The 19180-nt window shown below is 48.0% G+C and overlaps 1 protein-coding gene, 1 long non-coding RNA gene and 1 pseudogene across 2 annotated transcripts; all 3 read right to left on the reverse strand.

Moving 5' to 3' along the window:
- Window positions 1-934: 934 nt before the first annotated feature.
- LOC120707308 lies at window positions 935-6824 on the reverse strand (annotated as a pseudogene).
- A 1001-nt stretch (window positions 6825-7825) lies between these two features.
- On the reverse strand, window positions 7826-10824 carry LOC120707311. The gene is made up of 4 exons (XR_005688954.1): window positions 8965-10824; window positions 8618-8780; window positions 8487-8542; window positions 7826-8414 (listed from the first exon to the last, which is right to left on the reverse strand). It is a non-coding gene; the product is annotated as an uncharacterized LOC120707311 (long non-coding RNA).
- Window positions 10825-11189: 365 nt separating this feature from the next.
- Window positions 11190-18909, reverse strand: LOC120707310 (RGG repeats nuclear RNA binding protein A-like). The gene is made up of 4 exons (XM_039992189.1): window positions 18774-18909; window positions 17343-17536; window positions 16857-17000; window positions 11190-11326 (listed from the first exon to the last, which is right to left on the reverse strand). Exons 2-4 carry the CDS (start codon window positions 17461-17463, stop codon window positions 11313-11315), a joined length of 279 nt encoding a protein of 92 aa, XP_039848123.1. The 5' UTR covers window positions 17464-17536; window positions 18774-18909; the 3' UTR covers window positions 11190-11312.
- Between the last annotated feature and the right edge of the window lie 271 nt (window positions 18910-19180).

The raw sequence follows: 19180 nt of genomic DNA on the forward strand, positions 1-19180 counted from the left end.
GATTGTCTATTTTGTTATCTTGCAGTTGTATTATGTCTCTTAATTGTGAGGTGAAGAAATAGTATTGTGAGCTGCGTGACAAATCAACCTGTACACTCATTTTGAGTAGTCCCATAATTATGAAGCGTTTTTTTTAGATTATAATTATGAAGCGGTTGTTTCATGAAACAACAACTTTTGTCTCACTTCCCTCTCCTGCACATCCTGAGAAAAGCAGTAAAGTGCATCCACCAAGCGCAAAGTTGCGTCACTATTTCATTTTAGTCCAATAAATTGCAAACGTAGCAATACAATACATCAAACTGCAACATAAGGTGGCATGTAGTCTAAGATAGTGCACCGAGTAAATCTTGTACCATGTTTCGCGCTGAGGTAGTCTTAGAGGGGTTAAAGGGCATGTGGGCTAAGCACCATATGTCTGCAGCGATATTTTTATGTGGAAAACTCCTCCATGGCTTTGTACTTGATTGACTCAGTCTAGGTGAAACTGTCGGGACGTCAAAATGATTTGAAGGTGTTTGAGGCTAGATCGAAAGCATGATGGAGTAAAAATAATGGTATAATAGAAATTTAATTTGAATACATATTTTAAGATTTATATTTTTTTTAGTTTGAAACCCTTTGCATGTGGCTGACGTCATCGATTTTTTGTCTCATCACTGATAATGCTAGATCTGTAAATCTAATTACATATAACGTATGCAGATGGGTCTAATACATGGCCCAAACAACGATAATGGCACTCTGCATCCGCTTCATGTGACAGAACCATCACCTGAAGCGATGCATAGTCACGCCCGCTGGCTGAGGCCTGCAGCGCATCTGCATCGATGCAAGCAAGTTCAGGTGTTTTTGCCGGTTACTACTAGTTCGTGCTTAGTAGACAAGTCACAAGTGGTCACCTATCGTGCCCAGAATCAATGCAACGAGCTCATCTTATCAATGTTTAATTTCAAGCAACCACCTCTTGATGAGTTACCAAGGAGCAACAACTCTTGTTAATCTTCGTGAGATATTTTCCAGTCTAGCCTAATTATTCGGTGGCTGTATGTGACGCAAAGTGAGTACTGCAAATGGGTTCACAAGAAAACGCAATAGCATACATCAACAACATCGACAGTAGTAGTAGATACATACATGGGCATCAGCCGTAGTGCAACACAAGTCAGAGGTGGCAGTATTCAGGGATCAAGGCATTCCTGGTGTGGGAATTTTTCGTTCTGGTTATTGAACCCAATCATCAGCCGGTTGTATAATGTTGTGGTCATAAGAAAGTGCGGTACCGATGCGTCTAGCTCCCGCACGCCAGGCACTCTTCACGGTTGTTCAGAGAACAGATCATTTATGCCATCTTGGCTTCCACGTCATCCTCTGCAGGCTTGCCATTAGCCACCTGCGTACGTAAGTGGTTTTTGTGGTGAGTCCTGAGTCGCGATTCAGTAAGTTTTTGGGAGAAGATAGTGAACAAATGTAAGGGGCAGACATGTACCCCATTCACCTTTAGAAGTGTGGTATCTACTGTAAACTTGATGGCGTCAGCAGCTGCTCGTGTGCGTAGATAGTACATCCCAGTTTTCAGGCCCTGACATCGAACAAGGTTAAAGAAACCATCATTCTAGTCTAAGTACGAAATGCTTGAAGATAAATACTTGCTTTGATGATTCAGGGCTAAATACCTTGGACCAAGCATGGAAGTGCAGTGATGTTAGCTTCCCAAAGTTGGGTTGCTCCATATGCACATTGAGGTTCCGGCTTTGATCAATGTAGCATCCACGGTCAACTGCCATATCAACCAAAGTTTTCTGTTTGATCTCCCAAACAGTCCTGGTGCAATAATTGCATAGAAACTTTTAGATGCTTGATCAGTAATTGCATCTGGTAAACAATAAGCATACAAGGTTGAACTACAAACTTGTAGATTGCTTTAAGATCATCTGGGATTTCTGCCATCCTCTGGACAGAACCATCTTCATATATTATCTGATTTTTCAGAGGAGTCCAAATGCCCATTTCAGTCAGATCATGAAGAAGATGCTTGTTAACCACAACAAACTCCCCACTAGAAGAAAAACAGAAACATCAATACATGGACATGTAGATCAGAATGTAAGAACTCCATGGAGCATATTTCCAGACCTTAGAACCCGTTGACTGTATATGTTGGATGTGTAGGGTTCAAAGCACTCATTGTTGCCAAGGATCTGACTAGTGGAAGCAGTGGGCATTGGAGCAACAAGAAGAGAGTTTCTGACGCCAACTTTAGAAATAGTATCCCTTAGAGATGGCCAGTTCCATCTGTTAGATGGGACTGCATTCCACATATCAGGTTGGAGAATGCCCTACAAAGGGAGTTGGATAGACAACATTTGATTAATTTAAGGTCAACGCATAGAAGTTTGAGGACAAAATTAAACATAAAATCACTATAGCATCAATAATTAAAAGAGAGAAATTTTTAAAAAGAAAACCTTGCTGACAGGGCAGCCTTCATATGTTTCATAAGGACCTTCTTTAGCGGCAAGTTCAGCAGATGCTTTCAGAGAATGATAGTAAATTGTTTCGAAAATATCCTTATTCAACTGCTGAGCCTGAAAAGGACATTACTTGTTACATAACAGCTATGCACAGAAGGCAATAAATTGCAAATGCAGAGCTGGGGAAAAGTACCTCAGGTGAGTCGAATGGCATGCCAAGTAATATGAAAGTATCTGCCAAGCCTTGAACACCTATGCCAATTGGCCTGTGACGCATATTTGATGTCTTTGCAGTATCAACAGGATAATAGTTAATATCAATAATTTTGTTGAGATTATAAGTGACGGTTGAGGTAACCTGGCAAAATCAACAAAGTATCAGAACATTCATTAACATATGCAAGAATCAAGGATCCAAGACAAATAGGATTCGAACAAACCTCAGCTAGCTTCTCAAAGTCAAAATATCTATTTTTTGAATCACTGCTGCCCACAAGCTTAGATGGATGGGACTCTAAAGGAACACCCTATGAAAGAAGTTTATCATACAGCACATCAGAATACAACCTTCACAACCTTCATGATTGAACAGCTGGAGCACTGACAAGAAATACCTTTTCCCTTACGAAGCGTGGCAAAGCAATAGATGCTAGGTTGCAGACAGCAGTTTCAGTGGGGCTTGTGAACTCAATTATCTCAGTGCACAAATTTGATGATTTTATTGTGCCAAGATTCTGCTGGTTACTCTTCCTATTGCACGTATCCTGCAGACAGTTAAGAATCATTATGGAGAATCCTTGGTGCAAAACAATTAAACCTGGCAAATTTTGCCAAAAAGAAACACAAGTCCAGAAGCAGGTACATCTATTTGTATTGGTGGTGCCAAATGTACCTTGTAAAGCATATATGGTGTACCAGTTTCTATCTGTGCCTTCAATTCTTCAAAATGTCAAACCAGAGGGTTTGTGCTGGAACAACTTTCTTCCCCTTGCCCTGAAAATAGAAATCAAGGTTACTAAAGCAGTTTCCCATTTCACTATATTAATATACTAGAAATACAAATACAATTTTCAGTTTACTTCTCTCTCATATTTCTTGTACAAATTCTCAAACTCATCGCCCCAGCAATCCGCCAATCCTGGAGCTTCATTAGGGCAAAACAGTGACCATTCTCCGTTATTCTGGACTCTTTGCATGAATAGATCAGGAACCCATAAAGCATAGAAAAGATCCCTTGCACGATGTTCCTCCTGTTTAATTATCATTCAAAATAGCAAGTCTTAGAACTTTGCAGGTCCATTCAGAATTTAGAAAGAATGGGTTAAAGAATGCTAGAGGCTTCAATAACAGAAAAATCAAACATGTGCACAACTGCACATATTCCTTGACCATTGTTCGGAAACTAAAATATTGGGGATCTATATCATACAGAAATAGACTAGCTAGCTATATCTACAAGACACTAGATTAAACCAAAAATTAAGATTTGAACAACCACCTTTAAGGGCTCCAAGCACAGGAAAAGAACCAATTTTATGTGAACAAATCAATATAGCAGTAAGCATATATAAAGTCAACTCAGCGCTGCAGTTACTGCAGAGACTGATAGCTTATTGTTGTCATATGCAAAAGTAATACACCCTAACAGTAGAGATTTTACCTTTCCATGGTTTTTTTTTCTCAGATCAAGGAACTCAAAAATGTCAGCATGCCAAGGCTCCAAGTACACAGCAAATGCACCTAAGTTTAGAAGCTCATAAGAATTTCTGAAGACAATGGGATTAGAACTGGAAATAATGACAGAACATACCCTTTCTTTTGCCACCACCTTGATCAACATAACGAGCGGTATCATTGAAGACACGTAACATAGGAACAATTCCATTGGATGCTCCATTTGTTCCTCGTATGTAACTCCCAGTAGCACGAATATTGTGAATTGAGACACCAATCCCTCCAGCTGATTTACTTATCACAGCACATTCCTTCAGGGTATCATAGATTCCCTCAATGCTGTCATCTTTCATGCAGATGAGGAAACAGCTGCTTAACTGCATCATAGAGAAGAGAACACAACAGTAAATAAGCAAGCAATCTCACAACCCACATTCAAATCATCTGGCAGGAAACAGGGAAAGTACTTGGGCCCTCGGCGTGCCGGCATTGAAAAGTGTTGGCGAAGCATGTGTAAACCAGCGCTGAGACATGAGATGGTAATTCTTGATGGCAGACTCAATGTCTTCCTTGTGTATCCCCACTGAAACCCTCATTAGCATGTGCTGTGGCCTTTCAACAACCTTCCCACCAAGCTTCAAGAGGTAAGATCTCTCCAGAGTCTTGAAACCAAAGTAGTCATAGTCGAAGTCCCTGTCATAAATTATCTCGCTGTCCAAACGAGCAGCGTTCTGAAATATGACAGAGTTTGGAGCCACATGAGGGGCGACTTGCATCCAGGGTTTTTTTTCCCAACTGGTCTGATGAAACCGCCACCGTCCGGTTCCGGTAAACCAGTCCGGTTTGACCGGAAACCGGTAAAAACCGGTCAAATTCAAATTTAAATTTCAAATTTCATTTAGTTCAATCGGTTTCCACCGGTTAGCCGACCGGTTTGGCCGGTAAACTGGTCCGGTTTGAGCGGTAACCGGTCCATTGAACAAAAAAACCGACAGTTTTAAAGTGGTTCCCCGGTGTGAAATAAATAAAAATTTTGGCATGAACTATGCACATATTAATGTAAAAGACCACACCAAAGCAACAATTTATAATCATGCATACAAATACAATAGTAATAAGCGTGCATACAAATATCATAGTCATAATCGTGCATACAAATACAATAGTCACTGATACACATCAATAAAAATTCAACGTACGAATGGGAAGACCCCCATTTGGGACGTCATTTGGTATTCAGCGGTGGACATCACATTCAAACCTCGCACTCTAAACAGCTGAGCCTTGTAGTCTTGCCAACTTTGCCCTGCCCACGCAAAGTGGGCCTTAATGGGCCGGCCCATTTTTTTTTCTTTTTTGGTTTAACTTCAAATGCCCGCAAAGTATACTAAATGAATGAATATTTGAAAAAATTTGACACCATTAGATTCGTCGCAACTTGAAGTATTTTTAGGAATTTTTTGGGATTTTTTCATTTTTTTTGAATTCAAATTTGAATTTTGAATTGGGGCGGTTTGCAACCGGCCGGTACCGGAACCGGTCCGGACCGGTTACACCGGTAACCGCGGTTTCCGGACCGGTTCCGGTCGGTAAAAAAACCTTGCTTACATCAAGGCAAGTGCATAGCACAACAGTTTACTGTACTGTATCCAATAAAAAAAAGTTAATAAAAAATCAATGGAACAGTACATTTAACTACCAGACATAGACCAACAGTATCTACAAAGTTGCTCTGTCAGAAATGTGTCAAGGCCAATCAGAGTTGCACCTTCATGATGATTTCATAAACATCTTCAGCGACCAGAGGGGCCATCAGCCCAGATCTCTCGTTGAAGTGCATGTACATCAGTACATGTCCTTAATCCTGCATCCACGACAGTCACAATTGAATTAACAACCCAATCCACGAATCCAGCCTCACTCCTGTCGCCGTGAATGGATGAAATCAAGAGCAAAATCAGCCGTCACTTACGTCTCCGAGAAGGACTTCTTAGTGTTCTTGTGCAGGTTGAACACAGCAATCCTCGCCGCCAGCTTCACGAACCACGGCAGAGAAAGGGGGGGCAACAACCAGCCCCGCGTCAGGGACAGCCAAGGCAGAGAGCGGAAACCAGGGCGAGGATTCAGCGGCGGTTTCCTCACCAAGGCGTAGTCCGGGTGGGACGCGGTCATGGCCGCCGCGGTCTCGGCGGCGAGCTCGTCGAGCTGGCTGGTGGTGACGCCCTTGTAGACCCCCGCGCAGACCTTCTGCGCGACGAGCACCGGGTCGCAGTGCTCCTGGCTGAGACCGTAGCTGAGCTTCTTGAGGCGCGCCGTGATCTTGTCGAAGTGCACCGCCTCCTGCCGCCCGTCCCGCTTCACCACGTACATGTTGCCTTGGGCTTCGGCCCGCCCGCCGGCGAGGACTTCCGTCGAACAGGTGGTGCGCGCGCCCGCGCCAACCGCCGCCGCCCAAGCTTCCGGATTCGAGGGGGCAGGTGAGAGGCCGGCGATGGGTGGGGACTGGGGAGAGGGCAGGGTCTAGGGCGGAGTCGCGGAAACTTGAATGCCTTCCCAGCGAGGATGAGGCGAGGAGTAATTCAGAAGCGGAGGATCTGTTTGTGTTTTTTTTTGGGGTGCGCGCTGGGGAAGAAAATGCTTGGATTTGGCGCGCGGGCGCGGAGGCGTTTTCCCGCGCGGTTTTGGCATCCCGGAGCCGGTGGGGGGGGGGGGGTTGGGTGGGTTGGTGGCGGGCGCGGACGCCGCGGTTTCCCAAGCGAGAGCCGGAGACGCCGACATGCGGGCCCAGTTTTGCTAAGCGAGGCCCAGTTGCCGTTTGAATAACACCACCACAGAAGGACAAACTCTTTTTTAACATAAAAATGGTAGCACAGGAGTTTAATGGAATGCAAAATTCCTTCAAAAAAAATGGTAGCACAGGGTGACACGCAGACATCCTATCGGAAATTAAAACGAAATATATTCTGTGACACTGACGCAGACACCTGGCTTAGATATACGGCCGATGCTTCCCTGTCTCCGTTTGTATCTCTGAACATGTGTAGCCCATTGATTGGTTCCCTCCTAGAGCTACACTATCCTATTTTTCCGTTCACACCCAAGTCAAGAAAAAGCAAAACTGTCAATCCGCCTAAATTTATGTAGAGGAAGATTTCTTGATGTGAGAAGAGGACCTTGAAGGATATCGTCTTTACAGAACTTGCTGTCAGCGAGCTCGAGAACCCACCATGGTGACCTTTACTGGATGGAATGACGAATAAACTGCAAAATAAAAATCATCACCGCCTTAATCGTGATCTTGCACCAGAAATCAAGGTTGTGGGGAACAAATCGATAGGTTACACGTGTTCGGAGACACGAATGGAGACATGCAAGGGGGACAGACAAGCTGTGGCCACCTGTCCCCTTTGCATGTCTCCGTTTGTGTCTCTGAACATGTGTAGCCCATTGATTGGTTCCCTCCTAGAGCTACACTATACTATTTTTCCGTTCACACCCAAGTCAAGGAAAAACAAAACTGTCAGTGCGCCTAAATTTATCTGGAGGAAGATTTCTTCATGTGAGAAGAGGACCTTGAAGGATATCGTCTTTACAGAACTTGCTGTCAGCGAGCTCGAGAACCCACCATGGTGACCTTAACTGGATGGAATGACGAATAAACTACAAAATAAAAATCATCACCGCCTTAACCGTGATCTTGCACCAGAAATCAAGGTTGTGGGGAACAAATCGATAGGTTACACGTGTTCGGAGACACGAATGGAGACATGTAAGGGGGACAGACAAGCTGTGGCCATCGTGATCTTGCACCAGAAATCAAGGTTGTGGGGGAACAAATCGATATGTTTGTTCGGAGACACGAATGGAGACATGCAAGGGGGACAGACAAGCTGTGGCCCAGATGTACACGCGGGATACGACGCAGATGCGGCGGTAGATACCAAACCAACAGTACAGTAGACCAGTAGTTGACGCTGAATGACAGTTTCTTAGACGTCTATCGAGCAATTCCCACACACATGCAACGAGTTCATAGCAGGTTGCGAGCTCAGACTCACTTCCCACCTGGCGAGCGAGGGAAACTGCGATTGATCTTGAATTGCCGGCGCGGGAGCAGCTGGTTCACGCGAGGGCTGTAAGCCTGTAACCGCCACGGAATCCACCGTGGCCGCCATCGTCTCTGATGACCGCGCCCATCAGGAGTGTAGTGGAGCACCTTTCGCCCTCTGCTGGCTTCAGGAACTCATTGATGCTGACAGTGACAGACTGCATGAGAAGGAAACAAATCTAAGTGACTGGAAACTTGGGCAAAAGAAGAATTCTGCATGTTGCCCGTACCTTCTTGGCACCGTCATCCCTTTCAGCATTTTCTTTCTTTTTGTCCTTGTCAGACCCTGCATCCATTTAGCGAGAAATGAACAGTGCCGTTGATTATGTGCTGAGAGAAGGAACTGAGAAATCGTTCTTACCAGCTTGATGAAGATTTCATCAGTGCCCCTTTTCCCTTAAAGTTGTTGCGTGGACTGCGAACTCCTTGTCCACCTCAACCTTTCTTCCGTCTTCAGTCTGAGTAAAGCTTTCCTCTTCTCCTCCAGTAATTTCTCGTATTCTTCTAAGTTCTAATGTCATCTCCTGTGAAAGCAAGTGGGTTTAAATAAGAATTGATTAAATAAAAAAAAAATTGAACACAACCACCAGCTCATAGTAAAACAGTTTCGTATTTTTATAGCATCATAATGGCAATAGAATACTGCATTGAGACATCTAGAACTGAAGCATGCTAGCACAATTAACTACCATAAGTTCATAACACAACCTGCAACCGCAAGCCTCGGACTTGGGTGATACTGAAAGGAAATATTAAAGAAAAAAGTCACATACTCAATTCAAAATAAAAGAACAAACAGACAAAAAAAGGAACATAAGATAAAATTAATAACTACCAAACTCGATCAATTAAATAAACTCCAAGGCACAACAGTAAACCTCTAGGGCATGAGGTATGTGCAGGCCTGTGAATGTACAGCAGCTTCCTGAATTCATGCACGCAAAGGTAATGCATGAAAACCTTGATACTGCCACCTAAGCTATCTATAGGCTCGGTGAAATTGAGAACTTGCAGAGTCCACAATTTTGTTGGATGTGCAAGACTCACAGGATCAATCAGCCCACAATTAATAACAGGTGTTTTGAAAAACATGAGCATGCTAGATATATAACTTCTGGATATTATGTCAATATCACAGATGCGTCTGTACAAGCCTACAATTTTTTCATTGTCAGTGCTTAAAGTTAAGACACAGAAAACAGCTTGCTATAGAACTGCAGCTAAGCACAATCACACAGTTCATGCTGTTATACAGAAATGTAACAGTTCCACAAAATTTGCGGTGGTGCATTACACATGGCATCTTGTGAACTGAGAAGAGACCAGGCTGATTATAATGATATCAAAAGGGAGGAGCAATCTAGAATCTATTAATTTCAATCACTAGCCCTTAAACTATTGTTATTTAGTGGTCAAATTAAGCACAAACAAAATATTTGTAGTTTGCATTTATATATAAGCTCTATTGTCACTCCCCAAGTTCTCATTAATAAGATTGCAAGTATCATCAGGGGAATGGAACAAAACTCAAGGATTTCGATCCATTATCTTCTAGAGTTTCAGCAACAATATTTATAAATGGCTCATCTTATGCTGCTCCACGTATCAGGGCTTGGGTACAAACATACATCCCGTGATAACTTAGTCATTAGAGACATATAGTTAGGTCCATTAAGGTTTAAAAGACATAAACTTTGGCTGGCATTCAAGAAAAACTGCCAGCAGCAGCATCTACGAGTAAAACAAACATCCTGTGATAACTTAGTCATCTAGAGACATATAGTTGTATCTAAGCTGCAGTTTTAGCATTGACCATTTGAAAATCTCAACAACTATCTGAGAGGATAAACAATTGCATGCTACAAAAGACTCAAAGAGTCAATTGATGCACTTAGCAAACATGCAGCCTAACACAGGATTTGCTTAACTCTCGAGAGCCTTTCAATTTTCAAACATCACTTCTAACTAACACCTTGTACTTCTATCATGTGGACTCGCATGTCATTTTCAAACTGGTGCCTCAATAATCTGTGACTTCCCCCCATCCTAAAAAAAACTTCAGGGAGCTAGTTTTCTGCTACTTTCCAATATTAAAACAAAATGCTACTGCAAAGTTTAGTGCAGATAGGTTAAATACTTGAATGTAAATATTGCTCACTAAATTACAGAAATAATATCAGTTGCTTGCCAATATTTCCAAGAATGGTATGATTCATCAGTAGACTGCTAGGAAGCACCAAATGCTTTACTTTTTAAACAAACATGGCAGCAGCAAGGCGAGCAAGAAACAATAGACATTTAGGTATATTAGGTATACTTGAGTACATGAAAGAAGTATATCCCAAAAGTATTTTAGTATGTTTGTAGCAATTAAATCATGTTTTAACTATGTGCTGCTAAAACTTAAGCTAGAAAACAGGATAAAACTTCAAGATTAAAATAAATAAGAAACTTATTTCTTCACACCATAGCAGATCAGTGACATTTCTGGAGGGAGAAATGGCATTCCTTCAAGTCCACGACAGTACAGTATATATGAAAGTTCTATACTTGATTAGATAAAAGCACAACTTAAACCTTATCTTCAGGCTCCTCTTCAGTTGGTTCGCCTTCCTTGGCCTTCTCAACCTCAGACTGTGGCACACTGGCACCTTCTCCAGCTTGCTCTCATCCTCAGCAACAGCAGTTCCCGCAGTATTAACAGTTTCTAGTGTTTCTCTGATGATTTGGAACATAAAGAGTTGTGCATTAAGTTAATCTGTCATATCAAATATAGCTCCAAAATAACAAATGCAAACATTATGAAAGAATCTGATTAAAAAAAATATGAAAGAAAACTCACTGTGCAAGGGCTTCATCAGTCACAGTACCCCAGTTGCCATGGACAGCTCCCTCACGCTTCCCTCATATCCCGTCCCTGTGCCACTGGCGCTCATTGGCTCAGCGAGGGGGACGACCAGACTCATCACCAGCCTCCCCCATCATTGTAGCCACCATGGTGGCCACCACCACAGTAAGGTTGACTTGGTCCACGGCCCCTTTCCGTAGTCTTTCCTTCACCATCCTCTCTCTGCAGATAGCCATTTTACAAGCAGCCTCCGCCATAACCTCCTGTTGGTGTATATGTGACCCCATGTATAGAGGCCCATCTAGAGGCCCATGTATAGGATCTATATATTCCACTCTTTTAGAGTTTGGAGGAATACAAACTATTATTCTCTCCATCATGGTATCATTAGCCTAGGCTCCTCTCCTCTCTCCTCCCAGCCGCCGCCGCTGCCACCATGGCTGGCCGGCAGCCGGCGTCGCCTCCCTTCCCTCCCCTCTCCTTTCCTTCCCTCTCCTCCCCTCTCCTTCCCTTCCCTCTCCTCCCCTGCTCTGCAGCTCAGATCCGGCGCCGACCCGTCCTCTGTTCCGGCCGGCGCCTGGACCACCTCTCCCGCCGGCGCCTGGGCCTCTCGGCCGCCCTACACCGCCGTCGCGGGGGCTGCAGCCGCCGCTGCCGCGAAATCCGCCGCCCTGGGGGCCGTGGCCATCGCCCAGCTGCCGAGCGGGGCTGCCGGTGCTGCGGTGGGTGGCGCAGAGCACACGCCACCACCGCCAGGGCCGCCGCCCCGTGGGCTGCCGCCCACCGGGCCGCCTCCTCCACCGCCGCCCCCCGATCCCGTCGCCGCTACGCAGGCCGCCGCCGCCCACCGCGCGGCCGTCGCTGCCGGCAAGCAACCTGCCGCCGACGCCGAGCCCGATCCCACGTGGATCGGTCTCGGGATGGCGCCCGAGGATGCGCCGCTCACCGCCACCGCTCTCCGCGGGCAGCAGGCCGACGCCGCTCTCGCCGCAACCCTCCTCGTCGCCAAGTCGGAGGCTTCGGCGGCCCAGGAGCGGGTCCGCGTGGCTGCCCTCGCCTGGGAGCGCGAGCGCGCCGCGGCCGACGCCTCCGCTCTCCGGGTCGCCGAGGCGGAGCACTTCCTCCGTGTCTCCTCCGGCCAGCTGCCCGTCGACCCCGAGCCCGACGCCTCTTCCTCCCGCCAGGCCCCGCCCGCTGGATCTGGAGCCCGGTACGACCCGACCGACCTCATGGTCGCCCAGCTCCACCTCCAGGCCGCCGGCGTCCAGAACATCAGGGCCCTGGTCACCGTCCTCGACCCGACGTCCTTCTCCTACGGACGCTGGCGGAACCAGGTCCTGCTCGCCCTCCACCGCTACGCCCTCGACGACCACGTCCTCCTCGACACGCCGATCGAGGCGCAGGACGTGGCGTGGCTGCGCCTCGACAGCATCGCCATGTCCTAGATCTTCGGGACCATCTCCCTAGATCTTCAGGACCTCGTCAGGACCCACGGCGGCACCGCGCGGCAGGCCTGGGTGGCGCTCGAGGGGCAGTTCCTCGACAACACCTAGTACCGCGCCCTCCAGCTCGACGCCACCTTCCGCACCTTCGTGCAGGGGGACCTCTCCGTTGGCGAGTACTGTCAGCGGATGAAGGGCATAGCCGATGCTCTTCACGACCTCAGGGATCCAGTGTCCGATCGGGTCTTGGTGCTCAATGTCCTGCGGGGCCTGAGCAGCACCTATGACCATCTGAAGAGCTGGATCGCCCGCCAGAGGCCCTTCCCCTCCTTCCTGCAGGTCCGGGACGACCTCGCCCTCAAGGAGATCACCAGGGGTCTCGCGCCCGGATCGCCCTCGTCCACCTCCACCGCGCTCGTCGCTGCTCCATCGGCTTCCTCCGCCACCCCTGCCACCTCTCTCCTTGGTGCTGCTCCCGCCGGGCAGACCGGAGGTGGGGGTCGTGGATGTCGTCGGCGGGGGGGGGGGGGGAGGGGGACGTGGTGGTGGTACTGCTTCTGGGGGTACCGGTACCGGTGGGGGCTGTCGGGGCGTGCCGACTCCTCCGGCTTAGGCTCCGACTCTCGCTCCTGCCCTGCCCCTGGAGGTACGCCCTGGCCATCCTTCAGCAACCCGTGGTCAGGGCGCATCTCGATGTGGCCGTTCCAGGGTCCGGGAGGGGGCCTCGTCCTCAGCTCCAGCGGGCGGCCATGTTCACCAGTGCTACTCCCTTCTCCGCGCCGTACTGGACCCCGCCCGCTCAGCCCAGCCAACAGCCGACTTGGCCTGGGGGGTGGGACCAGGCCGCTTTGGCGCAGTTCTTCAGCACCATGGGACTGACGCCGCCGGTCAGCATTGAGTGGATCGCCGACTCGGGCGCCTCGTTCCACACCACTCCTGATGCCGGTATCCTCTCTTCTGTCCGACCCCCACACCCCTCTTGTCCTTCTATCATGGTGGGTGATGGGTCTTGCCTTCCTGTCACCGCCGTGGGTTCTGCTCCTCGTCTTTCTAATGTTCTTGTTGCTCCTCAAATGGTTCACAACCTTCTTTCCATTCACCAGTTTACTGCTGACAACTCCTGTTCTATCGAATTTGACTCTTCTGGTCTTACTATGAAGGATTCGGCTTCCCGACGTCCGCTCCTCAGATGTGACAGCCCGGGACCCCTTTACTCTTCGGCTTCCTGCTTCCGCTGCTCTGCCTTTGACTTCTTCGTCTACTGCTTTTGCCGTGACGCTTTCTTCCACCACCTGGCACCGCCGGTTTGGTCACCCCGGCCGCGACGTTTTGGCTCAGATCAGTCGTAGTACCGATGTTCCATGTACTAGGGTTCCTGCTGAGCACCTCTGTCATGCGTGCCAGTTAGGTCGTCATGTTAGACTTCCGTTTTCTTCTTCTTCGCATGCTGCGCATGCTTTTGATCTTATTCACTGTGATATGTGGACATCTCCTGTACTCAGCATGTCTGGCTATAAATATTATCTGGTCATTGTTGATGATTTTTCTCATTACTCTTGGACTTTCCCTTTGCGCGCCAAGCCTGAGACCTTTCCCACTCTCCACTTCTTTGCCTTGGTGTCCACTCAGTTCGGCCTCACCGTTAAGGCCGTCCTGTACTCCCGTTCCTTCTTCCTCTCTCGGGGTGTTCAGCTACGTATGTCTTGTCCGTATACCTCTCCTCAAAACGGCAAGGCAGAGAGGATGATTCGCACGACGAACGACGTCGTGCGCACCCTTCTGATCCAGGCCTCTCTGCCCCCACACTTCTGGGCCGAGAGCCTCCACACTGCCACCTATCTGTTCAACCGTCTTCCGTCCACTGCTTCTCCTGCTCCCACTCCACACCACGCTCCCTTCGGTACCCCTCCTCGCTACGACCACCTTCGGGTCTTCGGGTGTGCGTGTTACACTAACACCACCGCCACCGCTTCTCACAAGCTGGCGTCCCGCTCGACTCGTTGTGTGTTCCTCGGTTACTCCCCTGACCACAAGGGGTACCGATGCTTTGACCTCACCTCTCGCCGCGTCCTGATCTCCCGACACGTCGTCTTTGACAAGTCGGATTTCCCCTACTCCACCTCCTCCACTCCTTCTCCTGACCCCGAGCTGTATTCTCTGTTTTCGACTGACCCGGTGGTTCAGCCACTGTTACCTATTTGTCCTTTCCCTGCAGGTTTTTGCGGCGCACCGGCACCGCTTCCGGTGATCCCTGCTGCGCCGAGCGCGGCCTTGGTACCCACGGTCGCGCCCCGCGCAGCCCCCGGACCTCCGGTCGTGCCGCGCGCGGATCCGGTGTCTCTCGCTGCGCCACGCGCGGCCCCGGTGCCCTCCCCTGCACCTGCGCGGTACGCTCAGCCGGTCTCCTGCTCCGGAGGCTCCTGCGACGCCTACACCGGAGCCGTCGCCGCCGCCGCCTCCTCTGGCTCCCACTCGAGCCGAGCCGGAGGTGTACCACCCGCAAGTCATCCATCGGGATCCTTGACATATCCATCCCATGATGACTCGACGGATGGTGTCTCAGACCGCGACTCTCAACACCACTGAGGAAGAGCCGCAGGTCTCTCTGGTACCCTCCTCTGTCCGCGACGCCTTGGTGGATCATCACTGGCGTCGCGCGATGGAAGAGGAGTATGCGGCTCTTCTTGCCAACCAGACGTGGGATCTCGTGCCGTGTCTGTCTGGTTGCAATGTGGTGACTGGCAAGTGGATCTGGACGCATAAGCGTCGGGCTGATGGCACACTGGAGTGTTACAAGGCTCGCTGGGTTCTCCGGGGGTTCACTCAGCGACCTGGTGTGGACTATGATGAGACCTTTAGCCCAGTGGTGAAGCCTGCTACTGTGCGCACGGTCCTCTCGCTTGCGCTCTCGCGCTCTTGGCATGTGCGTTTCTTCACGGCACTCTGTCTACTGCTCTCAGCCAGCGGGATTTGTGGACTCGAGTCGTCCGGATATGGTCTGCCGACTCAACAAGTCTCTCTATGGTCTGAACTAGACTCCTCGGGCTTGGTACTCTCGGTTCGCCACGTTCTTACTGACATTGGGGTTCACCGAGGCCAAGTCTGACACGTCTCTCTTCATCTACCGCCGTGGGGATGAGACTGCATATCTGCTATTCTATGTCGATGACATTGTGCTCACGGTCTCCAGTTAGCAGTTGGTTCAGAGTGTCATCTACTCTCTGTAGCAGGAGTTTACTATGAAGGATCTGGATCTGCTCCACCACTTCTTGGGCATCACTGTTGAGCCTCGTTCGTCTGGTCTTCTCCTTCACCAGCGGCAGTACACACTTGATATTCTGGAGCGGGCTGGGATGACTGATTGCAAGCCCTGCTCCACTCCTGTCGACACTCAGGCGAAGCTGTCTGCTGATCTGGGTGATCCGGTGGCTGATCCTACTGCCTACTGGAGTTTGGCTGGTGTTTTGCAGTACCTCACCTTCACCAGGCTGGACCTCACCTACGCTGTTCAGCAGGTCTGTCTCCATATGCATGATTCCCGGGAGTCACATCTTGTTGCGCTGAAGCGTCTCCTCCACTACGTCCGTGGCACTGTGGACCTCGTCCTGGTGCTTCACCGCTCGTCCTCTACTGAGCTGGTGGTCTACACCAACGCTGACTGGGCTGGCTGCCCGGACACTCGTCGCTCCACTTCCGGCTACGCCGTCTTCCTGGGCGGCAACCTGGTCTCCTGGTCGTCCAAGCGGCAGCCGGTTGTCTCCCGTTCCAGTGCTGAGGCGGAGTACCGGGCTGTCGCTAACGGCGTGGCGGAGGCGTCCTGGTTCCGACAGCTCTTGGCGGAGCTCCACAGCCCGCTTGCCAAGAGCACGCTCGTCTACTGCGACAACGTCAGCGCCGTGTATCTCTCCACCAACCCCATCCAGCATCAGCGGACGAAGCATGTGGAGATCGACCTACACTTCGTGCGCGACAGAGTCGCCATCGGCGATGTTCGGGTACTCCATGTCCCGACTACCTCCCAGTTTGCCGACATCTTCACCAAGGGATTGTCCTCCTCGAGCTTCTCGGAGTTTCGCTCCAGCCTCAACGTAGCCGGTGGCTAGTTGTGGCTGCGGGGGGTATTTGTCCTTTGTACTTTCTTCTTGTCCAGTCTTGAACACCGCTGCGCCGGTAGTTCAGACTGCGGGGGGAGGGGTTGGTGTATATGTGAGCCCCATGTATAGAGGCCCATCTAGAGGCCCATGTATAGGATCTATATATTCCACCCTTCTAGGGTTTGGAGGAATACAAGCTATTATTCTCTCCATTACCTCCCACAACACCATTGGCAGCGCCCTCACCAAATTCATGCCTTGGGCCCGTCCTGCCTCCACGGAAGCCACCTCTACCACGTCCTGGTCCACCTCGTCCTGCCCCATTGCGAGCTGGAGCACCATAGTTCCTGGACTCCTTTACTGCAAAAAAATGACACACTAATGTACTCCAATGTTACCAACCTGCTTCTGTAGAAAAGTACTGATTAAATGACACATCAAATTGCAGAATCTATTAAAACTTAAAACTTACACTAAAATGTTGTGTAAACAGGTAAATACAAAAACACACACACACATGCTAAATAGGCCACAGACACGCACCAAGCAGAATGCCCCGCCCTCCGCTGTACCAGATTAACATGTATCTACAGCAATCCCATACAACCGTGGTGCATTTCAGCCCAAAGTCCCCACATTCTGATACAAACGTGCTGAATCCCCAACTTCCGATCCAATTCGAAGGAAACCGTATGAACTCACCAGCCTGTGCGGGCCGCGGGTGCCAGCTTGGCAACGCGTCCGCCTTCTTCTGGGCGGCGGTGATGAGGCGCGAGGGGTCATCGTTGTCGATGAGGACATTGAACTGGTTTTTCGTGCCCATGGCGCCCCTCTCCCAGCCTCAACTATACCCAACAAATCACCGGAAACACCAATCCAACCCTTCAATCAGCAACCTAGAACAACGCCATAGGCGAAGAGACCGCCATGGATGGGCGAATCGAATCAAATTAAATCGAATCGAGAGGACAGGTAGTCTAGGGTTTTGAGGCGGAGGTGGAAAGAAGAGGAAAGAAGAAGAGGTCATAGATAGTTCACTTTTAGGGCGGATTATACAAGGAACTGACAGCAACTACAACAGTCCAAAAATCACTCCTAATAATCCAACAAAAAATTAGCATTATTGATGTTTAAACTGCTCTAGGAGAACTCCAATACGCCCCTTTCCCAATTTTTTTAGGAGCCTCCAAAAACCAGTTCCTCCTAAAATAAAAAGAGACACCATATCTCCCGATCCCTTCCTATCATTTTGGGGTCTGGTTCAATTGTCATTGAAGGCAGGATTATTAGGAGAATGATACATCTCTCCTGACATTATAAAAATGATATTAGGCTGTTCAACACCAACTTGTTGTGAGACTACCAGAGATCATGTTATGTAAGATGCAAGTATCAACTCAACATAATTTATGTCTATCCAACTAGTTCTTTACTACAGCATTCCATGTAATTAGTCTTCACTATATTTACATACTAAAACCACTTTAGATGAATCATTTTTATGGTTTACATTAAATGCACATATTTCAGTCATCTTAATTTAGTGTACAGGATGCAGGTCCAACTTATGGCTGAGCTAGACCTTTGCCAACAAACTCTTATCCTTCGACTCTAAGTTGCGTACAACCCCAGTAGTCGTCAAGACTCAAAAGTACGGACAAAAGTGGTTTCATAAAGAAAGTGCATACTCTCTATGTCAAGAAATGTAAGATATATATTGACTAGAGAAAGTCAAATTTTATAAACTTCGACAAAGAATTGGTTAAATTATATGTACAATTAATGCATAAAAATTATATCAATATATTTTATGTTTTAAGATTATATTGAGTCTTTAGCAATTGACATTTTATTGTAAGAAAAATCATAGGTCAAAAATGTCTAACATTTCCGAACCAGGGCCGGGGGGAGTATCTAGTAATTTCATAGACCAATTACAATGGCTTGCTACTTTTCTGCATTTTGTTTTTAATAAATTTCGTTTATATATGCTATTTTCTGTTCTAGATTATAGGCTATTTTGACTCTTTTTTTTAAGTACATAAATTTTGTTATGCACCTAGATACATATAGTAAAAAATGTATTTAGAAAAGACAAAATGACCTATAATTTGAAACAGATCGAGTACTTACAAGTGAGTCATCCATCCATACAACTGCACAATTAGTGAAGACGCACTTGGTTTACAATCCCATCAATTATGCCAGCACGCCAAACCAGCTCCACAGCTCTAGATAGTTTCTGCAGTACAATCCCATCAACAATACCGTTGCTGCAAGACTCCAGCAAACGAAGACATGGGCAAAAAATTTCAGAGTAGCAGGGCCTAAAATAAGCAAAATAGGCCATGTTACAAGTTACCACAAAGTTCTGCATTCAATATTCATTCCATAGAATAGAGATGATGTGGAAGACAAGATGAGGAATCGCTTTCAGGACACATCAAAATTCCTGTGGTTGCATTTTTACACCTAACAATCTTCTAGGTAACGAAAAAAAGAAAAGAGGGCAAGTTCAATATGTCAAGCATTATAACAGT

The sequence above is a fragment of the Panicum virgatum genome, chromosome 5K (genome assembly GCF_016808335.1).
Source record: "Panicum virgatum strain AP13 chromosome 5K, P.virgatum_v5, whole genome shotgun sequence".
Taxonomy (NCBI): Eukaryota; Viridiplantae; Streptophyta; class Magnoliopsida; order Poales; family Poaceae; genus Panicum; species Panicum virgatum.